Source organism: Fulmarus glacialis, unplaced genomic scaffold (assembly GCF_000690835.1).
Source record: "Fulmarus glacialis isolate BGI_N327 unplaced genomic scaffold, ASM69083v1 scaffold8152, whole genome shotgun sequence".
Classification (NCBI taxonomy): Eukaryota; Metazoa; Chordata; class Aves; order Procellariiformes; family Procellariidae; genus Fulmarus; species Fulmarus glacialis.
Window position 1 is genome coordinate 19,378 of NW_009195885.1, and position 18,973 is coordinate 38,350.

The 18,973-nt window shown below is 38.3% G+C and overlaps 1 protein-coding gene across 1 annotated transcript in view; it reads left to right on the plus strand.

Moving 5' to 3' along the window:
* The window catches only part of CEP192 (centrosomal protein 192kDa), a gene marked incomplete at its 3' end in the record, with an annotated part of 37,592 nt that extends 18,862 nt beyond the window's left edge, over nucleotides 1-18,730 (plus strand). The window contains exons 14-24 of the mRNA XM_009588245.1: nucleotides 2,244-3,285; nucleotides 3,396-3,522; nucleotides 4,976-5,147; nucleotides 9,722-10,619; nucleotides 12,413-12,561; nucleotides 14,428-14,658; nucleotides 16,139-16,264; nucleotides 17,264-17,407; nucleotides 17,631-17,694; nucleotides 18,369-18,508; nucleotides 18,638-18,730. Coding sequence (XP_009586540.1) covers nucleotides 2,244-3,285; nucleotides 3,396-3,522; nucleotides 4,976-5,147; nucleotides 9,722-10,619; nucleotides 12,413-12,561; nucleotides 14,428-14,658; nucleotides 16,139-16,264; nucleotides 17,264-17,407; nucleotides 17,631-17,694; nucleotides 18,369-18,508; nucleotides 18,638-18,730 — 3,186 coding nt within the window. The remainder of the gene's footprint in view (nucleotides 1-2,243; nucleotides 3,286-3,395; nucleotides 3,523-4,975; nucleotides 5,148-9,721; nucleotides 10,620-12,412; nucleotides 12,562-14,427; nucleotides 14,659-16,138; nucleotides 16,265-17,263; nucleotides 17,408-17,630; nucleotides 17,695-18,368; nucleotides 18,509-18,637) is intronic.
* Between the last annotated feature and the right edge of the window lie 243 nt (nucleotides 18,731-18,973).

Sequence of the window (18,973 nt, forward strand, 5' to 3'; positions counted from 1 at the left end):
TGGAGATCATCTAGTCCATCCCTTCTTGCTCAAAGCCAGGTCAAATAGAGCAGGTTGATCAAGGTCCGGTCACATTTTGAGTATCTCCAAGGATAGAGACTATAGTCTCTCTGGGTCCTCTCTGGGCAACCTGTTCCCGTGATTGATCATTAAAAATCTTTTCTTTATGTTTAAACGGAATTTCCTGTATTTAAAATTGTGCCCATTGCCTCCTTTCTTCTCACTGGGTATCTCAGAGAAGAGTCTGGGTCCATCTTCTTTATTCCTCTCCACCCCCCTCCTCTCCCCATCGGGTATTTATACATATTGATAAGATTTCCTCCTGAGCCTTGTCTTCTTGAGGCTAAACAATTCCAGCTCTCTCCTCATATGACAGGTGCTCCAAGTTCTTACTCATCTTTGTGGCCTTTCGCTAGACACTCTCTGGTATGTCCATGTCTTCTCTTGTACTGGGGAGTCCATAACTGGACACAGCACTCCAGATGTGGTCACACCAGTGCTGAGTAGAGGGGAAGGATCACCTCCCTAAGCCTGCTGGCAACTCTTTTCTTACTCCAGCCCAGGATGCTGTTGGCATCCTTTGCCACAAGAGCGCATTGGAGGTTCATGATCAACTTCATGTCTACTAGGACCCGCAAGTCCTTTTCTGCCAAGCTGCTTTCTAGCTGGCTGGTCCCCAGCCTGTACGGGTGCATGTGGTTATCCAGGTGCTGCTCCCGTTGAATTTTGTGAGATTCTTCTCAGCCCATTTTTCCAGCCTGTTGAGGTCCCTCTGAATGACAGCCCACTCTCCTGGTGTATAAACTGCACTTTCCAATTTTGTATGATGGGCAAACTTGCTGAGGGTGCACTCTGCCCCGTCATCCATGTCATTAATGAAGATGTTGAACAGTACTGGCCCCAGTCTTGATCCCTGGGGTACTCCACTAGCAAGGGGCTGGCCTCCTGCTGGACTTTGTGCTGCTGATCACAACCCGGTGAGCAGCCAGTTTTCAGTCCAGTCATGGACCACTTATCTGCTCCATACTTCGTCAGTCTTTTTATAAGGACGTTACGAAGACATGCATGCGTATCTACAATAGGACAGATGTTTTCTTTTCTTCCTGAATGTATATGTATCTAAGAGAGGTGGCTGGAGATTGTGGTCTGGACATGACTGTCTACTTACTCCATGCCCTTTGCTAAGAATAGCCAATGTGAAAACTAAAGAAGAAATCAAACTTTAGTTACAGAGAAAACTGTAGAAATAGCTTTGTCTTCCCCTTGTAGAGAGGCAGATGGTTTAAAGTTAACTGGGAAGATACTGTGTATTTGGTCATGGTAGTTTCTTCTCTGCTGTGTTTGTTCCTGATGGTATTTTACTGCCAGTTCTTCCAACTGAATTAAAACATTTTAGAGTCATAGAATCATTAAGGTTGGAAAAGCCCTCTAAGATCATCGAGTCCAACCATCAACCCAACACCACCATGCCCACTAAACCATGTCCCCAGGTGCCACATCTACACATCTTTTAAATACTTCCAGGGATGGGGACTCTACCACTTCCCTGGGCAGCCTGTTCCAATGCTTGACCACTCTTTCAGTGAAGAAATTTTTCCTATGTCCACTCTAAACCTCCCTTGGCGCAACTTGAGGCCATTTCCTCTCGTCCTATCGCTTGTTACTTGGGAGAAGAGACCGCCCCCCACCTCGCTACAACCTCCTTTCAGGTAGTTGTAGAGCGCGATGAGGCCTCCCCTCAGCCTCCTCTTCTCCAGGCTAACCAGCCCCAGTTCCCTCAGCCGCTCCTCATAAGACTTGTGCTCCAGGCCTTTCACCAGCTTCGTTGCCCTTCTCTGGACCCGCTCCAGCACCTCAATGTCCTTCTTGTAGTGAGGGGCCCAAAACTGAACACAGTATTCAAGGTGCGGCCTCACCAGTGCCGAGGACAGGGGCACGATCACTTCCCTCAGATTTTAAAAGTTTTACGGGAACTAGGGCTTCCTAGCAGGCAATCTTTATTTAATCTTTAAAAAAAAAAATTATGGAGTAGACTTAAAAAAATCAGTACAATGAGTATAACGCCTATTGCAGTATTCCTTCTTGACAGTTGATTAAATATGTGACAACTGGAAATGTTAATATGTTACTATATACCGAAATGCAAGATAACTTAAAAAAACCCCAACCGCCAAAACACAAAAACCAAAACACTAAACAGAAATTTCTTAATTTGGTACCTAACTAATTTTGGTTTGTTGTAGGATGGAATTCATAAAGACAAGTTTGAAGATGGCTTATCTAATCGCTCTGACTCTGTCCTGAGTATTAGCACAATTGCCTCTGCTATTGCTAATGCTTCCTCCAGTGCTGATCCTTCCCAGCTAGCTGCTATGATGATGGCACTTTCTAATAAAAGTAAAAGAACATGTTTCCTTCCTGGAGTTGTTAAAGAGACAGAACGCTCTGCTAATCAGGTCTTATCCAGCAATGTGGAAAATAGTGCATTTGATATGGAAAAATACCTCAAAAAAACAGATGAGATTGGACATGAAAGTGAATATGAGGGTATTGTGAAACATGAAGCATCTGTACAGAACCTTATGCCTGATACCTTTTTACTGAGTAAAGATAAAAATAAGGATACTCTTGCAGAAGACTTGATTAATAATCATAGCAAGCAACAAGAAATAGAGAAGCAATTTCTGGATTATTTTAATGAAGGAAATGATATTCAGAATTTCTCAAGTCTGTCTAGTGTTCCCAACCCTGAAGATGTAACTGCAAATAGTGTTAAATATTCAGAAAAGTTGTCAGATTTAGTAAATACTAAACATTTACAGTCAGTGAATGCTGATCTTAGATCAGATATGCTTGATACTCAAACCTCACCCACTGGAAATGAAGCACAGACATGTGGAATTCCTTTAGCAGCAAAAATGGAAGCGGCACAGAGAAGTCCGCTTGCTTATCAGACCAACGATCTCAGTAGTAGATGTTGTATCAGGGAAGACACAGAAACAGTAGATAAAGCAACAGATGCTGTTCCTGAACCATGTAATGATTTGGTGGAAAGTAGTACGGGAGACACTCTGTCACTGAGCAACTTAAAACCTGCCAAGCAATCCAGTAAATGTGTCTTGGTAAGTCCTACAAAAGCAAAGCCTACGCAGAAGTTGAACAATGACGAAAAGAAGCAAAATGCAAAAATAGAGAAGAGAAACAAAGATGCCAGTACTGCTTGCGGTGGGAACGTGAAACATGTAACTTTTGAGAAGCTCTCCCCAACTTCCCAGAATAGTGCTGGTAAGTAAACCTATGTAAGTGTAACAAGTTGTTGATAAGGCTTTTCTTGACAGTAGACTTGTTCCCTGTACTTAAATAAATACTGTTATTAAATTCTGTTTATTTACCAGAGCATAAACCCATTCAACCTGAATGTGACTTGCAGCCTCTAGAGGATGAGCAGTATAGCTTCAGACCTTCAACTTCACCACTAATCCACTCTTCTCCTAGTGAGACTTCTGGAACAGCATTTTCAGGGTAAATTTTTTGGTGCAGGTTATAAGAATTATTAATGCTTCATGAGGATTTTTGATGGATCCAGTTTTAGTTTGAATGTTAACCTTGATCTCAGTTTGTAGGAGATCTTTATTAGGCTAAGACTTCATTGTTAGCCTAAGCTTTCTGTTTGCTTTTATTATGTGTATGGGGAAGCAGTCTTAAGCAATTGTTAACTTTTTATTTTCCTCACTGGCCTGATGAGACAGAGATGCCTGATATGAACATTGCTGTTTCTGCTCAGGATTATCCAGTAATGCAAGAATACAAAATATTCAGCCTGTTAGCTAGTCATATACCTCAGATACGTAAAACTTTGTGTTGATAGAGCTGTAAAATCCCATATTTATTAATTGTTGTTCTAGTGTAATTCATCTATTACAGATAAAACTATTTGGTTGGGGTTTATGATGTTAATTATATGATAACAAAGCTTGACATTGTATAGACCAATGAAGATGTGTTTTTTAAACTTACAAGCATTGCACTCAGTTTGGTTCTCTGATTCATACCGCTGCTTGTTGTGAGAGAGGATGGATAGAAATATTTGTATTGCTTTTGACCACTTCATATTTTGAAACTGCAACTTGTGTCAAAGATTTAAGGCTTTCTTAGCAACTGAAAGGGCAATGTTTTTTAAATAAGCTCCCATAACAATAAGTGTTACATAAACTGTAAGATTACAACTAAGTTGGTTGTGTAGTCTTAAATGTATAAACATTGCCAGTAGCCAATGGCTATATACATTCTCATAAAAAGATGAGGCAACTGATTTCTTTGCCTTAACTTTTAAATTCACTGTTTGATATTTAACTACAGTTAGTGTGTTGTACATGATATTAGAATTACAGGCTGTCTGGCATTTCTCAGAAGTTAAAATGTGCAAAGTGTGTGTATTTTTGCAAGCATGTTATATAGACATTAGGATTTCCAGTTAAAGTTGTCAGTGACTTTAATTGTTTTCACGTTATCTCTTCTTGTTCGACAAAGTGGTGAGAGATCCCATGTTTTCAGGTATGTGTAATGAAGAGAATCTCAGCAGTGAATAGGAAATACTAATGTGTGATGCCTGGGTTTTTGAATGATTTCATTTGACATTCTTCCATCTAGTTAGATATAAGTATATTGATTCACCTTTTTTCTTTTGATAAGTTGTTGTGTTGTTTCTGTGACCTTAGTGTCTGAGTTCAGTTGTGGAACTCTGATGCTTTGCCTTACGGATTTATATCTAATGAAAATGAGTTTTATGTACATCAAAGCCAGAACTTCTAAAGGTTAATTGAGAGCTGATTTCTCATTTCTACTGACTGTACTAAACAGAATGGCTAAGCAAGTTGATTTTTAGAATAGTATAGCTAATGTGTAGCATTGATTTTCTTGGGGGCAGCATTAGAAATATATTCTAATACTGACATACTTCGAATCTGTTTTTCAGGTCTGAAACTGACTTTACCTGCACATCACGTTATGAGGAATCTTCTTGCAAAGAAAGCGTACTACCTCAGTCAGTTTACTCAAGTCCTAGCATGAGCAGATTAACATACGTCTCTGCATCTGACAGTACCCTTAGGAACACAGCTGTAATACACAATCCGGAGACATACTGGGTAAGAAAATCTTGAACTGTAGATATGTATTAATTCCCTTTCTTTAAAACAAACAAACAAACAAAACAATACCTCTCCCTCACCCCCAAACCAAACCCTTAAATGGTCAAAATAATTCTAAATTAGAAAAGCCTTAAAGGTTTCGGAACAGTTTAGGACATGCTGTGCGTAGGGAAAAGGTATTCTGCTTCTCCCCCACTCCTGAGTTTCAGAAGTTTAAATTCTGAAATAGATTGTGTTAAATGCACAAACCCTAATGAATATAAACATAGTAAAACATTGAAAGAACTACTAACTTTAGAAAAGAGTTAGAGTTGGTGTATTTTTCCCCTTTGATTTCCCTCCCCCCCCCAATTGCTTATTAAGTCATTTTGTTCTTGGAATGCAGTGCAGTATTGTAGTAGTAGTTTGTAGGTTCTGTATCTGCTTTCATCACCCCTGAGGCTCCTTTTCTGCTCAGCTTCAGCTGTTAGGAGAACATTTTTCCTTTTTTTCTGGACAAATGTTTATAAATACTTATTTTAGCTTTAACTTGTTTTTTCAGGATTGAAGCTATCATTTTCTACCTCTGACAGTCATTCTGACTGTTCTTATTGCTTTAGCAAAGAGTGTGCTCTGAGAGTGAAACTTTTGTTCAGACTTGCAATCTTATGCTGATTAAGATAATTGGCATTTGTTTATCTAAATCCATGGGTTCCTTGGAATCTGGAATCTTTCTGTTATGCCTTCCCCCTTCCAAAGTGTGTGGGAATGTGGATGGAACTTTAAAAAACAAACAAAAGCTCAAAAACCTCTCTGACTGCATCCATATCTGTGTAAATCTGAGTGGTTACATTTATTTTCTAATACCGTTATCAGTTGTGGATTCCTCTAACACAGGAAATAGAAATGCTGTCTACTATGCATTTTTTCATTTGCAGAAGGTGAGGCTTTTCAGGACTGGTGGCTAGTGAAAGCTTAGTGAAGCCTTCTGTACCTCTTGTAGGAACACCAGCAGCAATGTTACTTCATGCTGAAAGCATCAGGAAGAAGCAAGCATGTGTTCTGGCATATAGCCCATTTTGTTCTAGGTCTAGTTGCTCAAGTTACACAGGGGTTATCTGCTCTTTTCCATCTTGCTGTTTCCAGTGGGAATTGCAGTCCTGTAGGAAGGAATGCAAGGGCAAATTTAAATGGGTATTTGCTTGGAGTCAATGCTGGCATAGCATCAGCTCTTGGGTCTACTTCACGTTTGAAATGCATATGGTTCTAGATTCCTGTCATCTCATGCAAACGGTGGCTCCTGATGCTTTGATGTAACAGGCTGCTTACTAGTTTGCCCTTCTGTCTTGAAGAGATGTTACTGTTTGAGTAGTCTTTGTTCCCCAGGGTAGTTTAGCAAGGAGATCCTCAAGTACTTTGACAAAGTTTTACATTTGTATTATGAGTACATTTATAAGTCCCATTTATAAGGCTGCAGTGTTAATTTAGTCCTCTGGGTTAGTAGTCTTTTACACTGAGAGAGAGAGAGAGACCTCTGGGAGAAAGAGAGCTTCATCTCACTTGTACTTTTTAAGAACCATTTTCATGTCCCTTGCCTGAAGCTTCTTACAGACAAGAAGAATGTTTGTACTGGTATTATCTTCAGATCTGAATACTTCCTATAGCACAATCTGTTTAATCAGTGGTGCTCTCTCCCTTTAACACTAGGGTTTGGGTTGTCAAAGGTGCATGATTTTTTAAAAATTTTTTTTTATGTCTTGTTTGGTTGATTTGGCCCGGTGAGCCATCTCACCTCAGGCAGCTGCCCTGAATGCCCTTTTTAAAGGATTGTAACTTGCAGCTTACTTTTCTACAACAATCGGAACAGCTACTTTATTGTTCTTTCCCCTTCTTTCACGTGCCTTTCTCTGCCTACCAAGTCCTATTTACTTAAGCTGAACAATTGCTTTATAGTGTAGATACTCTTCATCCTTTTGTGTAGCGCTCTTGTTCCTGTGTTAAGAGTTCTCTAGGTACACCTGTCCTGAGCTGATGTCTGAGTGCTTTGATACCACACTGGTTTGTGTAGAAATTTGAAATTTCTAAAAATTACTTTGAAACTCCATTTTTGAAAATGGAGCCTGTGATCAGGATGTACTTCACAAGAAAAAATTAACCTTTGTAGCACATCTAGAGAACACTTTCATTTTTCAGATTGGTAGGGGAAATACCTGGAGTTCATCCACTGTATTGTGAAGACTGCCAAGTGTGATGCCAGTTGTGGGAGGGTGGTTCTCCCATGGTCAGTCCTCCTCCACTGATTAATGCCAATGCTATTGTTACTAGCTATGAACAGTGCATGAGAGGGTGTAATCACTTATGCTCTTGACAGTTAACCCAATAAGAGATTCCTTGAAACACATTTGTGTGTATGCATATTTATGGTTCGTACTTCTTTGTCTCTTGGTTTGATTTCTAAGTACAAAAATCCCAAGACTGAGAATAAGGTGCACTCAGTCCACCTACACCATGCATACCTGCCAAAATGGAAGGTCTTCGGGCTTGAATGGTTTCTTTGTGTGAGTGGACAAAATGCATTGATTGCATTTTCATGCATCTTAATCTAATCCTTTTTGATTAATGATTTGGTTCAGGGCCACTCATCTTTGTAATTTTTTTCTTAAAAAGCTGGCAAGTATGTCTTTAGTGGTGTGTTGTGTGGTTTTTTTGTTCTCAAAAAATCTATCTGCTATGATGTTAATGTAACTTACTGCTTTTAGGTCCTTAGCTTTTACTAAGAACTCTAAGTACATGTTTGATACCTAACCACTTCAGCTTTTTGTTAATGGCTTCTTAATACCTGGGGATTCTTATTTCTTGTTAGAAGAAACTTAGACCCTAGTAAGCACCTTTGCTTTCAAGAAAGTCATAAAGAATATAGAGAGAAATAACCTAACCCACACTTGGATGCTGCTATTTAGGATCGATTCTATCAGAAATAGGATCAATTAGGATTGATTGTAGCAGAAATAGTGTGGCCAGCAGGACTAGGGAAATGATCGTGCCCTGTACTCGGCACTGGTGAGACCGCACTTCAAATACTGTGTTCAGTTTTGGGCCCCTCACTACAAGAAAGACATTGAGGTGCTGGAGCGGGTCCAGAGAAGGGCAACGAAGCTGGTGAAGGGTCTAGAGCACAAATACTATGAGGAGCGGCTGAGGGAACTGGGACTGTTTAGCCTGGAGAAAAGTTGGCTGAGGGGAGACCTTATCGTGCTCTACAACTACCTGAAAGGAGGTTGTAGTGATGTGGGTGTTGGTCTTTTCTCCCAAGAGGGTAGGACGAGAGGAAATGGCCTCAAGTTGTGCCAGGAGAGGTTTAGATTGGACATTAGGAAAAATTTCTTCACTGAAAGGGTTGCCGAGCCTTGGAACAGGCTGCCCAGGGAAGTGGTAGAGTCACCATCCCTGGAAGTATTTAAAAGGCATGTAGATGTGGCACTTGGGGACATGGTTTAGTGGTGGACTTGGCAGTGTTACGCTGATGATTGGACTCGATGATCTTTTCCAACCTAAATGATTCTATGATTCATGCATTTTTAAACATGAAAATCTTCATGGTATTGGATCCAAACACAATAAATAAAAAAATTCACTGTGGGTCTCTGTTTTTCAGAATAATAATGTCTGTGAACCTGTCAGTGAGTTTAGGAATCTGCTCCATTAGGTTTTTTCATAGTACAATTACTTTCCCACAGAATGACTTTATAAAATCACAGAAGGTCAAACATTTTTGGCCCTGTGGAAGCTCTCTTAGTCCGTGGTAACTTCGGAGAGCAGAGCATTCTTCTGGTGTTAATGCCTAGAATGGTGGGTTGACCCCAGCTGGTGACTGATCCCCCCGCAATTGCTTGCTCACCCTCACAGCGGGATGGGAGAAAGGATTGGAAGGGAAAAGGGTGGGGTGGGGGACTGGTGGGTTGAGAGAAAGACAGTTTAATAAGTGAAGGTGGGGGAGATGGGGGGAAAAGTGATGCAAAAGCAATCACTTGCTACCAGCAGAGCAATGCCCAGCCAGTCTCCAAGCAACAGCTACTTTGGAAAAATTCCCCCACAGTTTTATTGCTGAGCATGATATTACATGGTATGGATTCTCTCTTTGGTCAGTTGGGGTCAGTTGTCCTGTCCTCCTTACCTCTTGCCCACCCCGAGCCTACTCTCTGGGGTGGCAGAGTGAGAAATGGAGAAGGCCTTGACACTGTGCAAGCACTGCTCAGATAGCTAAAACACTGGTGTGTTATCAACACTTTTTTGATCACAAATCTAAAAATATAGCACCATAGGGGCTACTGTGAAGGAAATTAACTCCATCCCAGCCAGACCCAGGACACCTAGCTAGAATGTGACTTTAGACAGCAAACAGGTTGAAGTCACAGGTCTTCTTTTTCAAGGTGAGGAGCTACAGATGTTACAAAAGCAAAACTTCAGACAAGACTTGACAAACTTGATTATTTATATTGGATGGCAATACCAGTATTGAGGTCTGTCTTGTTTTATGTACCCTATTTGCTTTTCTAAAATTTGTAATACTGCATATTACATTTGTTTACTAGAGTGAAAATGCCAGTGAACTGAGCACAACCATAATTCGAGCCAGCCCAACTCCTTTGCAGGAACATACAAATGAAAATCTAGAAGACCGATCATGTCAAGGAAATAGAAAAGCAGCACTGCTTAGTATTGACCAGAAATCAGAAGAAAATGATCTTGCAGGTCTTAAAAGAAAGCTTGATGTTGTACTGGGTCAAGAACTGTCCAAAGGTTTTCCGAAGCATGAAAAACAGCATGCATCTATTCCTTCAAATGTAGCAGCTAATCATAAAGAGCTAGATCATGTTAAATCAGCTTTACCAAGTAAATTCTGCATCTTTCAGCCACTTTCTGTTAATGTTGATGCACAAGAAGTGTGGCAGGATCAAACAAGCAAAGCACAGAGACAAGGATTACCATCCTTGAATGTATTACCCGTATATCCTGGATTAAGCACTTATATGCCATTCAGTGAAAACTCATCTGGTGAACAATATGTTCCTATTTCAAGCTTTAAATCCCATGTCACTAACTCCGAGAGTCAAGCAATTCCTTCGTCTGTTCCCACACTGCTTACAGGACGTTCTCTTGCAACGACTCCATTTGCACAACAGCATCTGGGAAATATACCATCTACTGGAAATACAGTTTTGTCTCAGTTTCATGGTTGCAGCTCTGCAGGTTTTGGTCTTCCAACAGGGCTTTCTTGTTCCAGTATCCCAGCAGGACGTGTTGAGAATCCACTTATGGTAGGAATTCCTGTAGGTCCAAATATTGGTCCTGGCTCTTTGGGTGCAGCTTCACTTGGTAATCCACACCCTACTTCCTGGAACAAGAATATCTTAAATATAAAATCATGTACTGGACAACCTCTTGGAGCTGGTAGAAACGAGTGGGAGTTGCCAAAGTCACTTGGTATTGGTAAGTGTGTTTTTAGAGTGTGTTTAAAATACAGCTATGGACCAGAATGGTGATAATGATGATGCTAATATTATAGTAAATAAAATTAAGATGACTACTAAGTGTAACCACAATTATTCTTTATGCAAGCTTTGTTATTTTAAAAAAAAAGGTATTACTAATTTTCCTTATTCAATGATGTTCTGTGAATTCAGTATCTATTCTTATAGTCCCCCTAATGGTTTTAGAAGAAATTTTTCATAATCTAGAAGAATTTCAGTATTCAGTGGTTTTGTGTTTGTTTAAAGGATCTAAAACTGTCTTTCATAGGAGGAAGAGAAATCCTAGCTGCAGTTCATGCTAGGCAAGACAAGTCATGCTCTGGAAATTCAGTTGTGTTTTCTCTGGAAAGTAGATGACATTTCTGTCTCCAGCCTAACTTGGTATTAGCAGTCAGTTAAGCCAAAAAAATCCGAGGAGGAGAGTGGAGGGCTTAAGCTGTTTTCTGGTTATGAAGGGGAAAGACAAGCTGCCAAGTGCCTTCTGTACTTTCTACTATTTCTCTGTATCTTGACGTAGCTCTAAACCCAAGCAATGCAGATTAGTGTTTCATTTTAAAGACTTCTTTTAACTTGTGATCTCTTTAGTTGTTTTTTGCCATACTTTTTTCTGGCTAATTCTTTCAGAAGAAATCACAAGCTAGTGGGGATGAAAGTTTAAATTTGTGACAGTTTATAGGTTATTTTCTGTTTATTGATTGTTCTAAATCATTGATCTTGTTTGTTCAAATTTTACTATTTTAAAATGCACTATCTTATTCATTGCCTGTTTTTAATATACATAATTTCTAGGTTTTTGTACATGTTTTTGAACTCCAAATATCTATGTAGTCTAACCTTGGTTTTTAGCAAACTTGAGTTTTTTAACTTAATTTCTGGTGATGCTAGTCTTAGTTTGTATTTTCACCTTCATACTTGTGCTAGATTTTCTTTTTTGCAGGAGAATAAGAGTGTATGGCTTTAAAGTAAAGCTTGTTGCTCATGTAACTAAAACTACTGCAGGTGATTATGTGTGTCTCTAACTGAGAAGTCAAATTTTTCCTTTGACATGAGTACCCATTAGTGGGTTTCTGGATGTAATGAAGATCGATCCTCGGTGTACCAGAGAACTCTTACCTCCATTTGAGTTTTGAGTTGTCATAATAATGTTGAAATTTATCTGAAAGAGTTATTTTGAATGTTTTAGAAGTAAGGACTTCCTGGAAGTAAAATATTTGAAGCAGGATTTCTTTTTGATTTGGTGATAATTTTTGATGACTGCGCTTCTACAGCAAAACACTACTCTAGGAGTACTCAGTATTTTCTGTAGCAAGGCCTGAATGCCTTTTTAGTTAAAGTTATACTCTGGTAAAAAAAGATTTTCCTTTTGATTGGTATAAATGTTCTAAAGATGTTGTAATACTGATATTCACATTTTCTGAGTTGGGCTAGTACTGGTTAAATTGTGAACACAGAGTATTTTATATAAGGTGTATATATATACTTTGTGGGTTAGTGTCTGCATGGGATGTGCTATTTCCGCAAGTATTTTTGTTCGTGACAGTAGACCTCCAAGTACAATGCAAATTAGAAACGATTGAAATTCTGAGTATCAGGCTTGTGGAAAACTTTCTTAAGAAAACTGTAGGAGTCAAACGTTTCCTTACCGTAACGAAGCACTCGTCAAATGAGTTTATAAAGTTGACTTGGTGGCAGTCTGAATGCTGATTTGTTTCTGGGTACTTGGAACTAACAGGAGCATATTTTCTTCCAAAGGACATGTAAAAGTACCAGAAGAATTGAAGTTCCCTAATGCCTGTTGTGTGGGAATTGCATCACAGACGGTTCTTAGCATTTTTAATCCAACTGAACGGTGGTTGCAGGTCAGCATTGGAATACTCAGTGTTTCAGTTAATGGGGAAAAGGTAAGAGATTTTTTTAATAAAGCTATAGGAATAATGCTGTAATCTTACCCGATGTCATATGTAAAATTAGAGCCCTCTGTACAGATTTGTAATTTTTCCCCATTTTATTGTTAATATGCACAAAAGCAGTGCTACCCTCTTTCAGGCAGGCCACCTGACTTATTCCAACAAGTAGGCATAGAGAGGTAAATGCCACATGACTGGATTGACTTCTAAAATTGTTTTGCGTGCAAAGTGTGGTGGGTTTGAATTTACTGCTTATTCATTCCCACCTTTGTATGCAAGAAAAGTCAGCCCTAGAAAAGAAAGCATCCACGCTGAGGACTGTTACTGTTAAAACATTTTGTGCAGTTTGCTCCCATTTTTCTTGAAATCAGGAGAATCTTGTGTGACAGAGAATGAGAAATATTTGGAGCAGGCTTCAAGCTAGATGGGTTGTTCTGTGGGTTATATGTAGCTTGTAGGTCATAGATTGGGCATCTAGCACTTTAATTTTGTTAAATTGTATCTCCTTCTGTCATCATAGTAATAGTTCCAGAGGTAAAAGATCTCAGGAACATGAGAATGAGTTAGATTAAAGGTCCATCAGTATAACTTAATTTCCTTTACTGATGAATACTCTTAGGAGAGAAGAATATAACAACAGAGCAAGCATAGTATACTCTGAGCTTCTGGCAGTTTGGTGCTTGGGAGCTTTTGAGCTAGAGGTTATTTATGTTCTTATTAGTTTTTGGTGGGCTGCTCTTTATCTAGTTAATCTTTTGAAATTGTGTAATATTGTCCACAGTCCAGTTCAGTTATGGATTCTATCACTGCTGCTTTTTTCCTTTTTTTTAATCTGGTTCTTGCTGGTTTTGTTTGATGGTCCTTATTACTGAGAAATAATGGGCAATAATTCACTTTATATGTGGCTGCTTGTAAGTCTTATAAATCCTTATCATATCCTTCCTTAGGTATATTTTTTCATCAGATGCAGCACGTGTCTTTCCAGGAGTATGACTTCTGTTTTCGCTCTCGTTTTCTCTGAATATTTCCTCTTTAAAAACCACCAAACAATTCTGTGTGTGTCTGTATGTACACGTGTATATGAGAGTTAAGATAAGTTACATATTTTTCTGGTCACTCAGTATCATGGGGCTCTTATGCAGCTCTTCAAACCTGAGATTCTGTTGTACCAGGAGGTAATTTTTTTCATGAAATTACTTTACAGTTGACAGTCCCATTTACAGTTGTTTCCATGAATAAATATATACATTTAATTTGTTTGCTGCACAATATAATTAAAAACCATGTTTTCTAGTCAAGCTAACTCTGAGATACACTGAGTATGACTCGCAGTCTGTCACTCCTGCTTGAAGATTATCTATGAGTATGTTCACAACAGAAACTTTAAGGCATCAGCACTAGGATTTACTGGTGACCTCCATCCACTGACCTTTCCATTACTCTTTCACCATACCTCTTCCTCCCATCTTTGATGGCAGAAAGCACCAAGTAGAATTGGCTTTGTTTGTTTATTTTGCTGCTGTTCTTTCTCAAAAATCAGGGTTTTACTTATGAATTAACTTTCGAATATAATAAATATTATAATCCCAGTGTCAATCTTAAACTAGGTGCTGGAAAGAAACTCCAGCAATTTTCAGGCTGACTTATCTAAATCTTTAAATTTTAAAAAAAATGTCTACAGTTGGGTGAGATGGAAGTGCGACATGAATATGAAGATGCAATAATTAATATTGAGCAAAAACATATACAAAATGTCTGTGTTGAGCAGTGGTGCCAGATAAATGTGATATTTTGAAAGAAGATGTCCTCTGGCAAGAGGCCTATTGAAAATGACAGAGATTTTTTTTTTTTTTTTTTCAGATGGATCCTGTGAAGTATCAATGTCTGGTTTTCAAGAACAAAACCATCGTAGGACCCTATTCTACCAATGACCTGAAAATACTTTTCTTACCTTGTCATTCAGGGATCTTTCAGTGTATTCTCAATGTTTCATCTTGGCCGGTTTCTGCAGATGCCGAGACAATCGTTCAGGCAGAAGCTTTGGCAAGTAGGGTAGTTCTGACAGCAGTTGCTGAAAATCCTGATTTAGAAGTAAGTAGCTGCTTATTGTGGTGTTTTTTTTCGCTGGAATTTTATGAATAGTTTAATGACACTGGAAAAGAATAGGAATGCAAGGTTGTTCCTCAAAGGAACCTGGGATTTCTTATGTTTGGAGTGGGGAGCTAATATAGGAGAATGTTTATGAGAAGCTTATATAACTATCTTTATAGTTATATAAACTATATTTTTAGTTGTGGAAAAAGCACCTAGCTGGAAATGAAGAATTATTATGCAACTGTCCTGAAAAGAATAAATTAAAAGGTATTGCTTTTTCATTATTAAAAGAATGGATGAGATCTTAAACATCTTATGCTTTCTAAGTATCTGCTATGTTGCATACCATTGGGCATTAAAATGTAACAAAAAGCATTTTTTTCCAATTGTAAGGATTTCTTTATTTTTTACATCAAGTAGGCTTTGTTTTGTTTCTTATTACTTTCAGCTGATTTATGGTTGTAGAGAATATTTTCTTATTTAGGACTAATTAAAGATTACAATTAAGTGGATGTATAAAATGCTTTGTCTTGTGTCTTATCATGAAGAACAACGAGGTATGAGACAGTGTGACATTAAGAATTAAATCTGGCTTTAAGTAGTCCTAAATTCAAGAGTATGGACAGGCAGAAATGGGCTTGATGGTACCTTTGGAGGTGACTGAACAAATTACATGATGGTCTGTGACGTCGCTGATAAAAGTAAAATTTTCAGTCATTAACCACAGCTAACAATTTTTTCCCATTTTAAGGTGGTCTGTTAACCTGCTTTGAGCTAAATATATGTTTTAAAGTAATGATATTCTAGCTGAATAGACATGAATGGATATAATTCTTTTTATGCTTCTTCCATAAATTTTAATTTAATTTTTAATGCTTTTTTTTATATGTAGTTCGGCAAAATCCATCATTCTCCATGTTCTTCATGGTATAGTTCATTCAAACTTGCTTCTTTTTAGATTAAAATTAAACCCTATGCTATATCTCTGCATGTCTTGTTATATTCCTGAGACTGGAAAAAGTACCAAATGACACTTGTTTTTATGCTAACAAAAATTAACTACTTCTTAGTTATTTTCTTAACTTTTAACTTGCTAAAATGACATTTTAACTATCTAAAACTGATATTTCTTACTTGCTAGCAATAATCATAGTTTAAATTTATTTTTATTTTAAATTAGCAAAAATAATTTGGTTGTGTACTTGGTTTTGGAAGATAAATATTGCACTAAGATTGGCTTAATTGATTGAGGCAAAATATGTGGGAGATAGCCAATTGGATGTAACCCTTTTTGATATCAAAGGAAACATGTTTCTTAGACTCCTCCTACCCCTGTTAGGAGGTGTGTATTGTATGTGGGTATAGGATTAAGAGGATGGAATAGGTGAATAATATCTTTACTTTCCTGGTGCTTTTGTATGGTAGTGTGTTTTGGAGGTTTTCCTTCCTTATAAGTTCTGCTTTGCCTTAAAACCAGGTGGAAACAGGAAAAAGAGATTATCTGGATTTTGGTGACTTGACTTCTGGCAGTTGGAAGGCTCTTCCATTAAAACTTATCAACAAAACCCATGCTTTTGTGCCAATTAGACTTATTATTAATGCCGTAAGTACTGTAAACTTCCTGTATGTGAAAGTTAACTCCTTGTGATACTGAATTTTAATACCAAAACACTTTGTTATATGTCATTATTTCTTAATTAATTAATTCTTGGACACTAGATGGAAGATTCCCAAGAAATCTTTGGTCAGTCAGGAAATAATTTTTTTTTGCAGGGTGGTAATCTGATTCAGCTATACCAGTACCAACAAAAATGCTTCTGGGATAGGTGTGGGGTTTTGCTTAGTGGTTTGGTTTTTTTTGTTGTTTGGTTTTTTTTGTCTGTTTTTACAGCCTAGCCATGGATTCCTGCCTCTGTGTTGCTTGATTTGAGAGCACAGGGCAGCAGATAGCAAAAGGGTTGTGTTGCCTAAGCCTTCCCACTGAGAAGATGGAGACGTATTCCACTGTTCAAGTGGAACAGCTGACTGTTGAAACAAGCAGCCAAACGTGCTTTGTAGCAAGTTTAACATATTCTCTCTTCCTCTGCAGGAGCAAGAGCAGGACTCTTCACTCTATCTGCTTTGTCTCCCACTAGACAGTAATAGCCTGTATTATAGGCTACAATATGCTCCTCTGTATTTCTGCGGCAATGCGGATTTCAGATTTTTGGCTAGGCTGGTTGCTGTTTTGTGCTGTGGGAAGAGCTGATCTTGTTTCCTTATGTGGGGGGACAAGAAAAGACTGGCCTTATGTTGGATCAGGTCATCTTGGTAACTAGTAAGGTTTGGTCTTGAACTGCCAAACTTTTTGGAGGCTTAAACGAACCAGTTCCAGCTTGCCTCCTTTTACTGCAGAAGGGCTTCTGACTATTTTTAGAGGGTTTTGGAAGATAAAAAACTGGACTATCTGGACTATCACATACCACCTGAAGGCTAATCTTTGATTGTTTTTTCCAAACTACTTTGATCGTTCAGAACTTGACTTGTATTTCTCAGCTTTGTTAGCATTATTGTTAGTGACAATAAGAGATTTAATACTTTTAATACTTTATTTCTTTGACAGAATGCAGTAGCTTGGCGCTGCTTCACGTTTTCCAAGGAACCAGTTAATCCTTCTAATGAACAATCGCTTCAAATGGATGCAGTTTCTCAGATAGCAGCTCCATCAGTTGTAAATCATGTGATACATGCAAGCTATGATGGGCAAGTGAGTAGTTTGTAGTTGACTGATTCTTCCTGTTACTTGCTGTCTGAAATGATGGTTCTGAATATCTGGGTTGACAGTAATGATTTCTGGGGAGTCTACCTATTTGAGCAGTAGAGTTTTGTTGCTAGTTTTGGTTTTGTTTTTTTTTTTCTCTTCAGTAATTTTCTCCCTGCGCCCCCGCCCCCCCCTCCCAATAAGATAAGTCAACCAATTTCTTTTTCAGGATCCTGAAGCTTTAACAGTTTGGGTTCTGTTCCATGCACCTAAGAAACAAATTTCTTGTTCAGGTATAGCAATTTGATTTTCATTTCAACTAAAACAAATTTGACTTTTAATGTGCGCGTGTGTTAGAATTGCAGGAACAGGCTGCGAATTTGAAATTAAATGTTCTATCTTCGGTTTGTGTCCTAATATTTCGGGTATCGCATTCAGTTTCAGTAGCTGAAGGAGGTGGAATACTTCTATGTCTTAAACTTTCAGATGTTAACAGGGGTATTTATACTTCAGTATCAAGCTGTACAAAGCGGTTATCTACTGCAAGATGTGTCGAATTTGCTTTACTCCTTTTGCTGAGGGAATTAAATCATCACTTAAGAAAACATTGCGCTGGTTGCAAAATAGATAAATTTGAAGAAATCTCTGAGTTTTTCTGGTTTCCTAAATAGGAAATAGTACATGTGTAAACTAGTTTGGCCAGTATGTTAAGATGGTTTTTTTGTTTGCTTTAGGGACAATTTCAGCCACATTTGACAGAAAGGTAAAAATCTTAATTAAGATCCTGTGAGACTTTACTTAAAAGAAAAAAAGTGTTGCTAGGGTAATGGGGAGAGTTTCTGTTAACATCACCGCAATATTAATATGTTAAGATTGGACAGTAGCTGAAGTGAGATGCGCATCCATAGGAATGGCCTTTGCTGCTAGCACACTTGCTTGCTTTTGTTACTCATGGAATTGTTCCTAGATTCCTTGGGTCCAGCAGATGAATTCTTGGCAAGAGTTGATGTGGAAGTGGATAGTCCAGGACCTAGCAGTGTAATTAAAAGTATTCCTCTCCGAGCGAGAGCTGGAACAGCAAGGATACATGCTCCAAAGGACTTACAGGTTTGTATATATTTACAAAGTGTGTTTTAATAATAGTTTGTCTCTCCTAGCCTACTTCTTTTGTAATGTTTGGTTTTATTATATTAGCATATATAGACACATACATACACACTTCTTTATGTTTTCCAGACAATATATCTGTCTACTAGTGTGGGTTCAACAGCCAAACAGCAGCTGCCTTTGAAAAATGCTGGAAACATTGGTGTATATTTGAAAGTTAAGGTAGGTTGGCTTCCTCCTCTTGAAATCATGAGTTTTGTGCTGTTAATGTTCTATTGAAACTAGAGCTGAGTCTTGGGATCCTAGCTTAACTGTTTGGTTTGAAAGAAGGTTTACAAGTTTACATAAAGGAATCTGGAGCACAGGTTATTTTTTTCTCTATCCTTGCAGTTGCAGGCAGTGACATTGCAAGAAACAGATAGACCCAGTCTTTTAATACATGGTTCCGTGGCTGGTGTCACGGCC